Raw genomic sequence first — 16,369 nt, forward strand, 5'->3', positions numbered from 1 at the left:
AAGAGTGAAAGTGAAACTGAAACTGGTTTTGTAATAGCCGTGCTTGTGGCAGTAGGAATTTCAGAAAAGGTTCTTTTGTTTAAAAAAAAAAAATCTGTTTAAAGGTTTCTGCAAATCCTCAACCATGGGGAATAGGCTCTCTAAGGAACAAGAGCAATGTTTTAAGCTAATTCAGCAGCTTTTTAAGCCTGCTGGATGTCTCCCAGATAATTAAGTTGGGAAATATGGGAAAAAGCAGGGCAGAGAAGCCCTCATAATCAGGAAAGCCTAGACGAAAAGAGAAGGGGCCTATGGGACGGTAACGGCAGAGACTCTAGATGCCTGCCGGGCCCTTCCCGTGGGTCACCCCAGCTGCGGCGGGCTTCACAGCTGCACCCGGTGATCCCAGCTGGGATGCCGGTGTGTGCGTGCTCGCAGCGCAGTGGGGTCGGATCTCTCCACCTAGGATCAGCAGCAACAGCAGCAGAGGGTGGGGTTGGTCCTTCTCCCCTCCCCTCTCCTCCTCCCAATGCGCTCAGGAGCAACCTTTCCCCACACCCAGTGCCAGTCTGGTCCCGGCCCTCTGGGTCTGCCCCCGGGGCCGCGGTTCCACGCGGCACTTTGCCTTGGCCAGCACCTAGCAGCAGACTTAGAACTGGAGCAGACAGCATATCACGAAGCGGAGTCCCACCCAGGTCATCCCTAAGGTAAGAGACAACAAACCCCGTGCTTTGGGATGCTGCATGCTTAGTTTTGAAAAAGGGATTTCTATTTTGTTTGCATTTCTATACCTAGGATAGGGGGCATTTCTCAGCCCCGCAAAAGTATATGGACTCTTAAATGTTTTCGTCCGAATGGGTAAATTGGACGAATTCAGCCTTACGTCCTCCCCACTCCACTTAATACCTGGGGCAGAGACCTCCTCACTCAGTGGAGGATGCAAATCATTTGGCTCTCAGCGTTAACCCCAGAGGGTTGCAACCTCCATGATTTGACAACAGATGTTAATCCTAGACCTAGGGACTACCTAGTCCTGAAAACAATAGAGCAATTAACTCGCTGCTCAGACTCATTGTAGCCGTTTCGAAACAGTAGGGGGACTGTCTTTCCAAGCACTTACTCCCCTGCTGCACAGGCCCCTCCCCTCACTGGGGGATCAGCAACGAACGAGAGCTGGAGGCCTTCAGCCACTTAGGCTGTCCACAAGAAATCAAGACTTAAAATGATAGGGGACTTAAGAGTTGGAAACTTTTAGCTTAAGGTGAAAAGTTTTAAGTCTAGCAAGTAATGTATATGTTAAAGCTTTTGTTTCAGAAACTACAGATAAAGCCTGTCCTGGCTCCTGCGGAAAAACAGCTGACCTCCTGGGGCACTGCTAAAGATTACCACTTGGGGACAACTGGAGGCATCCGGGCCTTTGTGTTCCAGGGAGAGATAGAGGACCCGCCCCTGGGAACAGCTAACTGCCCAGGACAGGAATGTTGCAGCTTCTTTCACCCAATCCTCCCTGAATCTCAAAGCCCTCACCACACCTTGTTTATTCCCTGCTATAAATACCTTGGCCTGGAAAGAGTAGGGAAGATGGTCTGTTAGGGTATGAACCCACCATCTTCTCAGATCACCAGCCATCTGAATAAAGCGCCCATAAAGATTTAACCACTGTCATTGCTCATTGGGTTTGGTAGTGACAGGCAGCCCAAACGCCGGTATCTTTTTCTGGTTTTAATAATAGCCTGGGATATATTATACAAGCCACTCAGGTATTCTTAGAAAAATGGGGAATTTGGCATAAAATGGGTATCCCCTATAATCCCACAGGTCAAGCAACTGTTGAAAGAGCTCACCAAACCTTTAAAATATTAAATAAACAAAAAAGGGGGAGTCAGGAAACATCCCCCAAGAATTTAACCGTGCTGGCAATATATACATAAATTTTTTTGAATTGTGATAACTTAAAGTCACCCATAGACACTTTGTGCAAAACAGGCCTGCAGTCCCACACCCCTTGGTCTTATACAAAGACCCATTAGGGGAAGGAAAATGGGAGGGCCCAGTTGAGCTATTAACTTGGGGAAGAGGATGTGCTTGTGTTTACTCTCCAGAAGACCTATAGAGCTGGTGGTGAAAAGGGTGAAGCTGTATCACAGAAAAGGCTTCCCTGGCCGCGACCCACCTCCACCCCATTGGACTCCACTGATCCAGACTTCTCCAAGCTGTGCATCACCCCACTCCAGGGGAATTCCCGCCAGTACTCCTGGAGCAATATTCAACTTCACCTAAGAGGGACTTCTACCAATTTAGAGAGAAATTGATAGATTGCAGCTAGAATTACATCAACAGCTGCAGGACAATGTTTGACTAAGCAAGGTTTTTCAAACCCTCCGTGATAATCTCGGCTGGCTAAACCCCCAAAATTGGTTTGATGAACTTAACCTGGGAATGTGGGTCTTTGGAACCAGTGGTTGTTTACTGATTCTAATAATGCTTTGTGTACTTCGATGCATTTGCAAATTATTTTCCCAGGGTCCCATAAGAGAGCAGCAAGCAGCAAGCTTAGTGGGATCTATTGCAGTCCTAACTAAAAAGGGGGGAATTACAGCGAACCTATCCACGTGGATTGGCAAACGTTGCCCAGCTGTATTGGAAAGCCCATAGGCGCGTGGCAGCACACAGGACTCCAAGCTCACAGATCGGCTTCCCGTGGGAAAGTAGGCCTGCATTGTACCTAGGCTGCTTTGAGACTTGCTCTTGCTAAAACTCCCTCACCATGAGCTGAAGCAGCAAATGCTTACTGCATATCTTTAAAGTAACTTCCTGAAGTCTGTGCTAATTCTCCCAAGGCCTGAAGTGTAACCAGACCAATTACTCTTATCGTTTCCTTGCCTTTGCAACATTTTTTCCTTGTTAGTCTGTAGGAAGTAACCAGTAACATCCTTTCCTTTATTATCTGTAAAAAGTAATTACCTAAAGCAAACCCGAGCATAATGAATGAGAACCTTCTTTGATGTATGTCATTAGAAAGCCCGTAACAGCCTGTCCAGGCAAGGGTTGAGGCACTCTCTCCTTGAGAGAGTGGCCGTGCCATCCCTTTTTCTCCACAGGACTTCGGTAGCCTGTGTGAATTTGTCTCATCTCATCCACAACACCTTGGACACTGTTGGCCAGAGTCCGCCTCAATAAATTAGTGTTTTTCCTGAACCAATGTAACCAACATTTAAAATGTGGAAATTTAATGTAACAAAACTATACACTGCCGGAAACTAGATGCCACTTTTCATTTTGAAGATTTTGAAATCATCCTTATCTTAAAAATACAGAATGAAGCCAACAAAGAGAACAGACTCCTGGTCATTTTAATTTGTAAAACAAATTACATTTTAGGGGCAGAATCAGAGGTAAAACCTTCAGCAGCTTACATTTTGCTCAATGACAAGGCCAGTGTATAAACACTACCTAAGAACATAGTTAAGTTTTTCAAAGACAATAATAAATATTAAACTAAAAAAGTTAATAAACATTCAACAACTCTCAAACAGATAGTCATCAAAATATGGTAAGTCTAACGTGTCATTTGGTAAAGAATTTAATGTTGATGTGGAAAAAAACTCATCAAAAATATCAGTCTTCAGGGAACTTTCCAAGTTCAATGTTCTAATGCAGGCATTATTTGTTAGCGATTCTGCCTGAACTTGGCACTGATTTTTCTTGGTGGGGCTGCAATAATTATGGTCCTGTCTCGGGTGTGTGTTGTGGGGAATACCATTTAATTCACTAGATACTGGTGCTGGGATATGGTTATCTCCCATTTCTAAATACCTAAAGTCAGCCTCCCCATTTTCTGAGAGCTCTGTTGAAACATTTGTAGGAGACAATAATTCTGCTAAAATTTCTTCATGAGTCTGGCCACTGTGTGGAGAAACATCGGGCATGGTGGTTCCTCCAGATTTATTATCAGCAATATCAATTTGATATTGTAGTTCTTTTAACAAGTCTTCTACTGATTGACTGTCATTTGGAGACCCCAAATGGGACACATGTTCTTTATTTTCACTTGGAAGTTTTCCATTTTGGGGGTAAGACGTAAGAGCAGCTAATTTCTTCTTTTTAGCCTTAAGTTTTTTAAGAAGTTTTAGACGAAGTTTATGAATCTGACCCTCAACAGAGTCTTCATGGTTTGATGAAGAAATACCATTTTCATTTCCACAAGATCTGTGGCCAAGATCAGTTCCGTATGAGGCCTTTTCATGTTTCTTCAGATCTTCCAGGTCAGCATTAACATTAGCGTGTGGAGGTTCCGTGCTACCTGAAGATGGCAGACTTGGAGGGTGACTCGCTGCAGGATACTTACTTGCACCCCTACGAATTTTCTTAGATGACCTGTGAGCCTTCTGGTTCATACCTTTAGTTTTAAAGCCACCAAAATTACTTGCTCCCTTAACTGAAGGCTGCAAATCAGTTACAGTGTTTCTATTAAGAGCTGAAACACAAGGTGGCATAAAAGAAGCACCCTTGCTTAATAAGCCTTTAACCCAACTCCCCACAAATGGTTTCTTCAGATTTTCTTTCAGAGATTGATTCTGTGATGACTCAGCTGCCGTGGTTTGAGAAAATTTTCTCTTTAAATTAGATACCTGAGGTGTAATGTGTTTTTCTGGTTTTAACTTCTCAGTTTTTGGTGAAAGGAACTGTTTTAATGGAACATCCTCCTCTAGGGCAACTGTACCCTCAATGTGTACTGACTTTAGTTCCTGTAGAGGACCGGCAGCATGAATATAAGTCACAGGTTTAGTAATTACAGTATTTTCGGAATTTGGCCGTATGTTTGTATTTACAATCTGAGATGGAAAGCTGAAGTCCACAAGATGATCTTGAGTAAGCTTTTCCTTACATGGAGCTGATACTAAAGCAGCCATTAGTGATTCTTGTGATTGTAAAGTATTTGTTTTGATGATCAATCCATTTTCTGCCACAGGTTTATTTTCTAACAGGAAACCTTCAGAGTTAACCTGTATTTTTTCAAGTGTCAAAGGTAAAAAATCATTGTCAACCAAACCTTTCAGACCTGAAAGTACATGAGGTCCATGAGCTACACCTTCAACCTGGGAAAGAGTATTAGGAGCAACTGATGTATTTTGGGGGTGTGTTCCTGAGGGTGTTTCAGCTGAGGCAGCATCACCCACAAAGCACAACAGTGGAGGTGCCTGTTTCTCATCACTGGAAGCATGTTGATCATTAGTCTTTTGAAGTGGAAGACAGCCAGGTGCTTTATCTGTCATTTGGGCTGTTTTTCTTTCCCAAATAACAATATGTATTTCTGAAGCAGGGACTTGAAATTTCTCATGCCTTTCAGAACATGGACCTTTTAAATCATCACATTCCAGCCAACTTCCTGGGGAGAGAGAAGAAGTGAAAGGGGTCAGACTTTCAAACCACCACTTTAACTGCTGCATCGCTGAATGCCCACTGAGAGAGTGCTTGAAAACATGGCCATATCCTCATGCCACCATTTTTCTCTGCCAAGTCTTAAAGTCCTTATTTAGATAATAAAAGTAGTGGAATGTCCAGAAATCAGAAAAAGAGTTTTTACTCTTTCTTAAAATACAAAAATCAAGACAAATATATTTAACTTTTGGGACTTAGAATACAGCGTTACCTAATTTATCCAACAACATCAGAAAATAGATTTTCCCATATATATGAATTATCAAGATAAATGAAGCTGTTAACCTAAGTACCAACACGTTTCAATTTTTCTTATTTTCTTTTGGTTAAAAAAACCCTAGGTATTTAGGTGTCTACTTTTTATTTATGAGCCTCAGTTTTCTCATTTGTCAAGTAGGAATGGGATAATGGATGAATGGGGAAGAGGTCAACCCCCTCTACAAACACACACACACATCCCAGACAAAACCATTCCCTAAGTTTATGTGGATACACCCTTATAAACTACCTGAACCCACAACTTCGTATTCTGTACCCATTAAAACTCTGAGAACCTCATGTTTGTCCAGGTCAGTGGTTCCCCACCACACGTGCACATCTGAATCACCGGATTAACACTGGGCCCAATCCCCAGAGACAGACAATTGGTCTAGGGGAGAATAAGGTCATTCTGAATAAGCTAACCATGATTTTTATATGCTGTCAGGGTTGGAAACCATTTAACTTCTTCTACCTAAAGAATATATTTCATTCCCTAGAATGCAATAAAAATTAAAATATGTTTAGTTTTCGTTTGTTACTGAGAACCACTCCACCCCAATGCATGTTTCAGTTTGCAAAGTACTTAGTGTTGTCGATCCAAAATCATCCCCAGGAGAAAAATATCAAATATAAACAGTGTCCAAACAACAAAAAAAAATAGAAAAAATAAAAATATCAACAGCCTGATATATACTACTTTAAGGCAGGGTCCCCAACCTTTGGGCTGCGTGCTGGTATCAGACTGGGCCTGTTAGGGACCGGGATGCACAGCAGGAGGTGAGCTTGAATGTAATGCACTCGATCATCCCCAAACCACCCCCCACCCCGGTCCACAGAAAAACTGTCTTCTGCGAAACCGGTCCCCTGGTGCCAGAGAGAAGGGACTGAGTTATCTTGTCTAAGACAAAGTAAACACTGTGAGGAAAACAAACACAAACTACATTATATAAATAGAAGGAAAAAATTAGCAAAATCCATGAGCTGTACTAATTATCTTTCTACTGAAAAACTTAATTATTTAATTAAGGCTTTACCTTTACTGTAGCTGTTAAGCAAACCATTTCACAGTGAGAGAAGGCTACAGTTTATAATGATTAATAGTTTCAGAAATAGATGTTTACTTTTCTTTATATTACTAACAATTGCAAAGTAAGTAAAACTTGTTATTTTTGTTCATTCTCAGTTAAAAACCTTCAATACCATGCATTTTCTTTACAAGTAAATTAATGTACCTAAAAAAAATCAAAATCACCACCATTTCTTTATACTGAACATACATTACTCATGTAATACAAAAACAGATACTGACTGAAAAATGGCAAGCTATAAGCCACCAGTAGTATATATCATTGTCTAAAAAAATTAAAGGCCAGGTCAAGAAGAGAGCAAAAAAGGGTCAAGTCAGAGTCTTTTTTTTTTTTTTAATTTTTAAAAAATAGAGTTAAGTCTCTATGCCTATTATCATAAAAGAAAAATGTTTTAACACTTACCATCAGCATCTAAAATCCACGTTATAAAATGATTATTTGCGTGGTACTGAATGACAGACGTTATTTGGTAAAGACAGCCTTCAAAATGAAATGAGTAGTGTTCCAAGTTGTCATGTGGTAACCCTTCTACGAAGTGCAACATGAATATGGGAGACACCCTGTGAGGGAGAAAGGCAAGAGAGGTCAAACATTTAATACTATGGGCCTGATTATATGAAAGGTCAGGAGTAAGTTAAGTCCTGCAGCGCTTTCCAGGCCAATTGCACTACTTGTTGAGCGCCTCCAGGTGTACGCCTTAATTAGTGATGGAGAGCTCACTCTAAGACAAGGGTGAAGTTCAAATCCTTCTCAGAACGGCATCACTGACAGTTGGAAGTCATCGTGCAATAAGGCTCCAACACAAACCATTAAACAAAAATTGCTCTGTAAGCCCTGGTGCTGCTTTAGCTTAAAGATCTCTTGGTAACTACTTTGTAGAATCAAAGTAAAACTCCAGACCTATAACAATTTTCATTGTCATCAAGTGGTCAAATGAACTGCTTTTGCTAGCAGGGAGAGGAAATATGTGCAACAAAGTAACAAGCCTAAAATGTTCAAATAGACATTTAAAAAACCCAAACACATTAACAATTTGGCCTTTTACTCTCCAGTTATCGCAGGAAGTAGAGAGGTCCATCAAATCAAAATTTCCTTTAGGAAAAGTTTAATTTGTAACTAAGTAGAGAAGAAAATACAACATACTGCTTTACTATAAACTTCAAGATGTACATGGCAAATCAGAAACAGAACTCAAGGATGAGCCTCAAATAACTAAATTTAACAAAGTTCTCAGGATTTAAAGAAAATGCTCAGATCTCTATTTTCAGTATTTAAACAGCTGTCAAAACTTAGCTTATGAAAAATTTTCAATTGAAAATAAACTTGAATCAATGGTTAAAATGCAGGTTATTCATACCAACAAGGGCAATTTGTAAATTATCTATGGTCAATCATTCTGTTAGAGAGTAATTCAGTTCCCAAAATTTAAGTACCTATCAAGTCCTGCAAAATTATCTGTAACACTCAACTCCGATTGGTTTTTTCATGCTTATTTCATTAATCTAAGATGCCACTGATTGTAAAATGTGTAACCATGAAATACTGCCAACTATACATGCCAGCAATTTTTAGACGTATTCCCATTTCAAATATGTTAAACTATGAAGACTGTATCTTTGAATCAACCATTCACAGTAAAACTAGAGATATATATTCTCACAGCTAGAAAGGCAGGCAGGCTGTGGGCACCTGCCTGACTTTTTATGTACTAGTTTATTTAGTTCTCTCTTGGTTTCATGATACCTTTTGAGGCTAATTACTATAACACTGTCTTGTTGTTCCTAGACTCTGCAATTTCAGTGGTGTGATTTTACACATGGAAAATGTAAAATAGGAAGCATTTTTCTTAATGGCTTATTTTAAAAAAAAACAGTACAACTTATAAATGATGGCATCTTGGAGTCAATAAAATAAAGCATATGCCTCCTCCTCCTTTTCTAGTTTATTTTCCTTGTGGGTCCACTAGACTCTAGTGTCCCCTAAAGTCACACAATTCTTCTAACAATCATTTCAGGCTGTCTCATTTCCAGCCTCTGAGATGAGGGTAGAAGTTTTACCCCTAGCCAGCAATAGCTTTTGTTCTCAGGTTCCTTCCTATCCTCAAAGCCTAGACTAGAGTGTCAAAGACAATGCTTAGAGTTAAGGAAGCAAATCAGGTTCTGAATCAACCATAAGAAAACTGGATGGTAAGGGTTAACTGAACTGGAACCAGGGAATTTGAAGTTAAGATCCATTTGCATTCATCTCCCTAACATGAGGCTCAACTTCTCCTATTAAAAGTATCTACACTCAGGAAGAGAAGAGAAAGCAGAAAAGAAAGGAAACAAAGGGACTGTGCTACATCCCCTGCTACCAAAGACAGCAGAGGACAGAGTCTCTGACCCACACAGAGCAGCCATCGTCTTGTGCTAATGGCCTGGAGTACAACTTTTTAACTTTCATCCCACCTAACGTAATATCATCACTGATGAAAGGACAAAGCCAGTCCCATTTGCTATTGCGGCACCATCTGCCTAGCAGGGCTATAACCCTGTTGATTATGACTACCTTTTTACTCTTCTGAGCTGGTCCCCAGGACTGGAAATTACTGGAAGCAAAAACAGAACTAACCACTCCCTACAGCCACAGGCAGAAGATAACACTGTGTTGTAATACCCCAGACTAGAGGCCACAGAACAGTAAAACCACCACCCTTTCTTAATCCAATTATAATCCAATAAAAACTCAAAATCCCCACCCCTCAATGCTGGTGTCTCTCTCTACACCACGCCCCTCTCTTTTCTTGGAGAGTAAATAAAAATTTTATTCTCTACACTTTCTTCTGTTTGTGAATTCTTTCACAGCCTGCATCACCGACCACCTTAACAATTGATATTTTAGAAAATGCAAATTCAACAATGTGCATGCTACTTCTGAACTGTAATAATGTAGGCTATAGGCAGAAAAGTTTGCAAATGTAATTTTAAAATTTCATTATATATTATTTTTTTAAAGATTTATTTAATTTTAGAGAGAGGAAGAGAAAGGAAGAGAGAGGGAGAGAAACATTGATGTGTGAAAGAAACATCAATGCCCACTACAACTGGGAACCTGGCCCACAGCCCAGGCACGTGTTCTGACCGGGTTTGCACTGGCGCCCTTTTGGTTTGCAGGCCGGCACTCGATTCGCTGTGTCACACCTGTCGAGGCAAACCTCATTACATTTTAGATCTATTACATCACTTAACTATTTAGACTGACAAAAATATGAGTAAAACCAGATGTAATTCAAATAATTAAAATTGGTTCATGTTAATTGTCAAGAAAATACACCTTTAGAAAAGGTCAACTGTTCAACAAAAGTTTTCAAAGGTATTCTTTGAAGGTAGTTCAAGGATCTCAATTTAAAAACAAAAAACCACCAGAACTGACAGAAAAATGAACTGTATGGAAGTCTGACAACCAAGGAGTTAAAGAAACATTCATCTAGACCAGTAGGAGGGGCGGAGATGGGCAGCAGGGGTGGAGAGGATACACGGCAAGGGGCGGTCCCACATTCATGTACAGATAAACCGGTAAGAACAACTGAGGTATGGGACAGACCATGCAACTCAGGGTTCTAGTGGGGGAAAAAATAAAGCCTCAAAACCTCTGGCTGTAAAACCTATGGGGGTTGTGGCAGTGGAAGAAACTCCCAGCCTCACAGGAGATTTCATTGGAGAGACCCTCAGGGTCTCAGAACACACACACAACCACCCACCCAGGAATCAGCACCAGAAGGGTCTGATTTGCTTGTGGGTAGCAGAGGAAGTGACTGAAAGCTGACAGAGAACTGAACAAGTGGCATTGTTCCCTCTTAGACCCCTCCCCCACATACAGTGCCACAAAGCAGCAACCTGAGTTGTCCTGCCCTGGCGAATACCTAAGGCTCCGCACCTTATTCCGTATTGTACGTAACAGGCATGCCGAGACAAAAAATAAATAAATAAATAAGCCCAAATGAAAGAACAGATCAAAGCTCCAGAAAAAATACAACAAAGTGACAGCCAGCCAGCCAACCTATCAGATGCACAGATTCAAACACTGGGTTATCAGGATGCTCACAGAAATGGTTGAGTGTGGTTGCAAATTAGAGGGAAAAATGAAGGCTATGCAAAGTGAAGTAAAGGAAAATGTACAGGGAACCAACAATGATGGGAAGGAAACGGGGACTCAAATCAACGGTTTCAAACAGAAGGAAGAAATACACATTCAACCAGAACAGAATGAAGAAAGAAGAATTTTAAAAAATGAAGAGAGGCTTAGGAACCTCCAGGACAACTTTAAATGTTCCAACATCCAAATCATAGGGGTGCCAGAAAGAGAAGAAGAGCAAGAAATTGAAAACTTATTTCAAAAAATAATGAAGGAGAACTTCCCCAATCTGGCAAAGGAAATAGACTTCCAGGAAATCCAGGAAGCTCAGAGAGTCCCAAACCAGTTGGACCCAAGGAAGCACACACCAAGGCACATCAGAATTACATTACCCAAGATTAAAGATAAGGAGAGAATCTTAAAAGCAGCAAGAGGAAAGGAGAGAGTTACCTACAAAGGAGTGCCCATTAGACTATCAGCTGATTTCTCTAGAAACCTTGCAGGTAAGAAGGGGCTGGAGAGAAGTATTCCCAGTCATGAAAGGCAAGGACCTACATCCAAGATTACTGTATCCAGCAGAGCTATCATTTAGAATGGAAGGGCAGATAAAGTGCTTCTCAGATAAAGTCAAGTTAAAGGAGTTCATCATTACCAAGCCCTTATTATATGAAATGTTAAAGGGACTTATCTAAGAAAAAGAAGATCAAAATTACGAACAATAAAAAGACAACAAACTCACAACTATCAACAATGAACCTAAAAAAACAAAAGCAAAAACAAAACAAAGTAAGCAAACAACTAGAACAGGAACAGAATCACAGAAATGGAGATCGTGTGGAGGGTTATCAGTGGGTAGGAGGAGAGGGGAGAATGGGGGAAAAGTTCCAGGGAATAAGAAGCAAAAATGGTAGGTACAAAATAGACAGGGGGAGGTTAAGAATAGTATGGGAAATGAAGAAGCCAAAGAACTTATATGTAAGACCCATGGACATGAACTAATGGGAGTAGGGAATGCGGGTGGGAGAGGGGTGCAGAGCGGAGTAGTTAGGGGGGAAAATGGGACAACTGTAATAACATAATCAATAAAATATGTTAAAAATAAAAATAAGTTTTAGGGAAAAATAATAATAAAGCATTGTCTATACTAAACAAGGAAAATTTAAATTAAGAAATGTAATTTAACCCTGGTTGGTGTGGCTCAGTTGGAACACTGTCCTCTAGACCAAAAGGTTGTGGGTTTGATTCCTAGTCAGGGCGCGTACCCAGATCATAGTTTGATCCCCAGCTGGGGCTCATACAAGAAGGAAATCAATCAATGATCCTCTCTCCCCCCTCCCTTCCTTCCTCCTCTCTAAAAGCAATGAAAAAATGTCCTAGGGTGAAGACTGAGGAAAAAAAAAACAACTCTAATTTTAACTACTTAATGTATCAGTAGCGTAAAGGATAGTTTATCTGCTTAGAAGTCTCAAAATCACTGTATTAGACACTTTAATAAGCTCTATAAGGATAGAACAGAAATGTCTTATTTCTCTTCCTATCACTCCATCTTCTGCAAATAGTTAAAAAAAAAATCAGCATTCAACTGAAGTTTAAGTAAATATGCTTTCCAAATGACAATCCAGGATAGTGTACAACCAGACTCCTAATGAAGATGACGACAAATAAAATAAAAAAGAAGATGATGGCAATAGTGAGAATGAGACAGTCATTTCAAGAGTTAGTGAAGTAAAATTAAATCAGATTCTAAGTTGGTGCTCCATATCACCACCATGTTCTGAATGATTCAATTGCCAAACAAGTTACTTAAAGAAAAGTACCAGATTTGGACCCAATAAATATCATTCATTTGATTTACCAATGGACCCTCTTTCCAATGGGAACATACTAGAGATATGGATTACCTGAGACAAGGTGTTCAGGGAAGTTGTAACACCATTAGTTTTTAGAATGCTGTAAGACTGAACTATGCATGATATCATGATAGACCTAATTAAAGTTATCCCTAAAAACTATTAAGTTTGTTTCTAAATTCCATTAAGTATCAAAAGCAAGTTATACAAATTTCAAAGTAAAAAATTATCAATGCCTTTATAAAGACCTCGTCATTTAAATTTTACACACTAGTTCAATTTACTTTTGAATACAGTAAATATCCAAATTATAAACTCTGCTTATATAAACTGACTCATTAGAACTCTAAACACATTTCCCCCTGAAACAGTTACACCCAGCATATATATTTCCATATCAGAGCATGAATCTGTAAGTAAAGCAACATATTGTGTAATTAAAACCTGTATGTTGCAATGTGACCAATTAACAGATCAAACAAAACTACAGTATGAGTTTATCTTCAATGTTGGGGTTTCAGAAAAGGCAAGCATAAACTCTTAGATGAAATTATATAGCAGATATAAACTCTTAGATGAAAATTATATATACCAGAAGCCTCAAGCAATTCAATGATCCAGTGCAGGATGGCACACACCCACACCTGCTGCCGTTCTACCTCCTCATCAAGGAAAAGGGCTTAAAAAAAAAAAAAAAAAAAAAGGCTCCTCCTTCCACACTTAGATCTCAAAGCTTAGACTGCAGGCTACCAAGACACTATGGACTTCTGGTTAAAGAAATCCCCCCTTCTTTCATACTCTGCCTTCCCATGTGAACTCTATCATATGTTAGTGAAGGACACACACACACACGAAAAATGGTAAAGTGAAAGGACAAAAAAAAAAAAAGAAAGGAGACAAATATTTAGAAGACAAAAAGCAAACAGAATAGTGGTAACGCAGCAGGATGGCTGGAGTGATGACGGGAGTGTGAGAGTGCAGGCACAGAAGACTCAGTATCTAAGGGCAATGGATGCTGAAGAATGTGGGGGTAAAGCCCTGGGCTGAAAATTGGGAAAATGACAGAAAGTGAGTATAGGGCACTCCCATGCACCAAGCCCACATTATACACAGAAAAATGAAAGGTGACAGAAGAGAGGCTCCCAGGAAGGAAAAAAAAAGTGGGGGAGGGAAGGAGACTCAAAAATTGTGAAACATTTGAGTGTTTAGAAAATCACTAATAGGTATTTATCAAATTTGAAAAAAAAACCCCAATATGTACGTAAAGCAAATAAAAACAGAAGGCAATGAATAATTCCAGGAAAAATAAAGAGTTGTAAAGAAAACAGAACCATGAATACTACTTGGCTAAGGAGGGAATATATGTGTATTCATAACAAACAATGAGTACTAATTTAAGCAAAAATGCAATTATATTCAAAGGGAGAAGTTAGGAGATGGGCCCAGGTGCTGGTTAAGAGTGATTATACTCAACTACTATAAAAGGAGAAGATTGTATAAAGGTGGAATAAGCACACTGTTTTGAAAATTCAAAGTAAATACTACCTGAAAAGTTTAAAGTAGATACCTGGGAATAGGGTAGGAGGGGGTACTGCTCTTTTCTCCTTTTTAAGTCTTGACCCCATCCGTTTGGAAATTTATTGCTTTGATGAAAACTAATCTTTAGGAAAGATTATGAGGGGTTTCTTGGCACATCCAAGGACATCAGAAAAGGTAAGAATACCACTGGATTTTTAGTACATCAAATTACACCTCAATTACACCTCTTGTTGTAGAGTTAAGAGATAAGGGCAACAGAAAATAAAGATTAAAGAAGATGTGCACATGTGAGCATACTAATGAAAGAGAGACAAACTACCTAGAATGGTATTAACCTGCGAGTTTAAAGACACAGGGCTTCTGGTCCCAATGGAAAAGGTACCGTAGTTCTGACCAGTCTTCCCACTGAGGGCAGATAGAAAGCTGAACCTAATAAAAAGACATCTGCCCAAGGTAGCAGAACTCTTATAAGAGGATGAGAAATCAGCAGGCCGAGGTCTGGCAGAAGATGGAAATTCAGGCAAGTGAGCCTGTGGCTCATCACTGAATCATGAGTTCTTGAAATGAGATTAAGGAAATCCCGGAATTCTAATGATTTCAGTCACCTGGCAGAGGAGAGAAAAATTGAAGTTTAATATTCTTAAAGGGAGGAAAAGACAAAAAAACGAAAGACACTAGTAGAGTGCGGTCATATAATCACGCTAAGTCTGCTCCTCAGCGTCATTTCGCCGACAGCACAGCTTGCTTATTGGCCAGAGTTCTTGACAAAAAAGCATTTTGGCAATTCACAAATATGTGCAAACTCCTGAAAAGTAGGTTTGCAGCCATACTTTCAATACTACACATTAAAAATATACATAAATCCACATTCATTTTGTTTTAAAATAAGGCAATTTGAACTCACTTTTTCAATACCATTTTTCTTATTTGTGACTTATTGTTGCAATTGTTACAAGGACCAAAATGGGCAGCATTAAGTGGGTGCCATTCAGGAATGACATTTGTAAAGGTGACCAGATTCTTCGTACATCTATTAAAAAAAAAAAAAGAAAAAGATATAAATTCACTTAAATTAAACTCATTCATGTTAATTTAAATCAATGTCTAAACTAGAAGGTATTTGTTTATTCATACTTAACCTATCCCCTCCAAAGCATATAGTAAATTAATAGGCCAATGTTGTTTCCTAACCCTAGTGAAGCTCTTTATGAAGACTCTCCTCATGAATTACCTGTGGTTTTTCCAGCTATGAGATGAAGAAAATGTAAAAGGCAGGGTTTCAGTACCAGTGACATTTTGCACTGGGTAATTCCTCTGTTGTGGGAACCATCCTATACACTGCAGGATGTTTAGCACCACGCCTGGCTTCTGCACACTACATGCCAGCAACAGCCCCCAGTACCTGCAGACACTGCTGAATGTCCCACCCACAGGGCGCAAAGTCATTCCTAGTTGAGAACTACTGTCCTAAGGCTTTAAAATTTATTAAGAGCTCAGCCCTTACTCAAAAAATTCACAATCTGGTTATCCATTATTGGCCAAAAACAAAAGGACATTTCCAAATACAGAATCAGGAATACATTCAACTTAATTTTCTTGATCCTTAAAAAACTAGAATGCTAATTGTGAAAGAATTTTGTTTTCACAGTTATACAAGTTCTAAATGCACAGTTCAGTTTGAATACTTGAGAGCAACAGGCATCTAAAACAATGATCTTTAAAGATGCATACTGCACCTCCCTGCATTTGCTTTAATAAAAATTATCTTCAAAGGAACAATTACTGCCTTGACCAGTGTGGCTCAGGTGATTGGGGCATTGTTCTACAAGGCAAAAGATTGCTGGTTTGATTCCTGTTCAAGGCACATGCCTAGGTTGCAGGTTCGGTCCCCAGTCAGGGCGCATACCAGAAGCAACCCATCGATGTTTCTCGCCTTCTCTTTCTCCCTCCCTTCCCCTCTCTCTAAAAATAAATGAATACAATCTTTATTTAAGAAAACAATTATTTATTACTAATGGGACAGTAGCATCTGTTCTAAACCATAGAAAATATTGACAAATTGTAAGTGATATAAGCATAGGCTATTAAAACTAATCA

General features: G+C 39.6%; 1 protein-coding gene and 1 long non-coding RNA gene across 6 annotated transcripts in view; one reads left to right on the plus strand and one right to left on the minus strand.

The window, feature by feature from the left end:
- The first annotated feature begins 33 nt into the window (after positions 1 to 33).
- On the plus strand, positions 34 to 3,506 carry LOC139440795 (uncharacterized). The gene is made up of 2 exons (XR_011651007.1): positions 34 to 686; positions 1,282 to 3,506. It is a non-coding gene; the product is annotated as an uncharacterized lncRNA (long non-coding RNA).
- USPL1 (ubiquitin specific peptidase like 1) overlaps positions 3,312 to 16,369 on the minus strand; it is a 38,108-nt gene continuing 25,050 nt past the window's right edge. For all 5 annotated transcript variants that reach the window (XM_045188083.3, XM_024580806.4, XM_045188080.3 and 2 more), the window contains 3 exons: positions 15,177 to 15,302; positions 7,173 to 7,330; positions 3,312 to 5,368 (listed from right to left, as the gene is read on the minus strand). In XM_045188083.3, the coding sequence (XP_045044018.2) occupies positions 3,498 to 5,368; positions 7,173 to 7,330; positions 15,177 to 15,302 (2,155 nt within the window). In that variant the 3' untranslated portion in view covers positions 3,312 to 3,497. The remainder of the gene's footprint in view (positions 5,369 to 7,172; positions 7,331 to 15,176; positions 15,303 to 16,369) is intronic.

The sequence above is a fragment of the Desmodus rotundus genome, chromosome 3, assembly GCF_022682495.2.
Source record: "Desmodus rotundus isolate HL8 chromosome 3, HLdesRot8A.1, whole genome shotgun sequence".
Classification (NCBI taxonomy): Eukaryota; Metazoa; Chordata; class Mammalia; order Chiroptera; family Phyllostomidae; genus Desmodus; species Desmodus rotundus.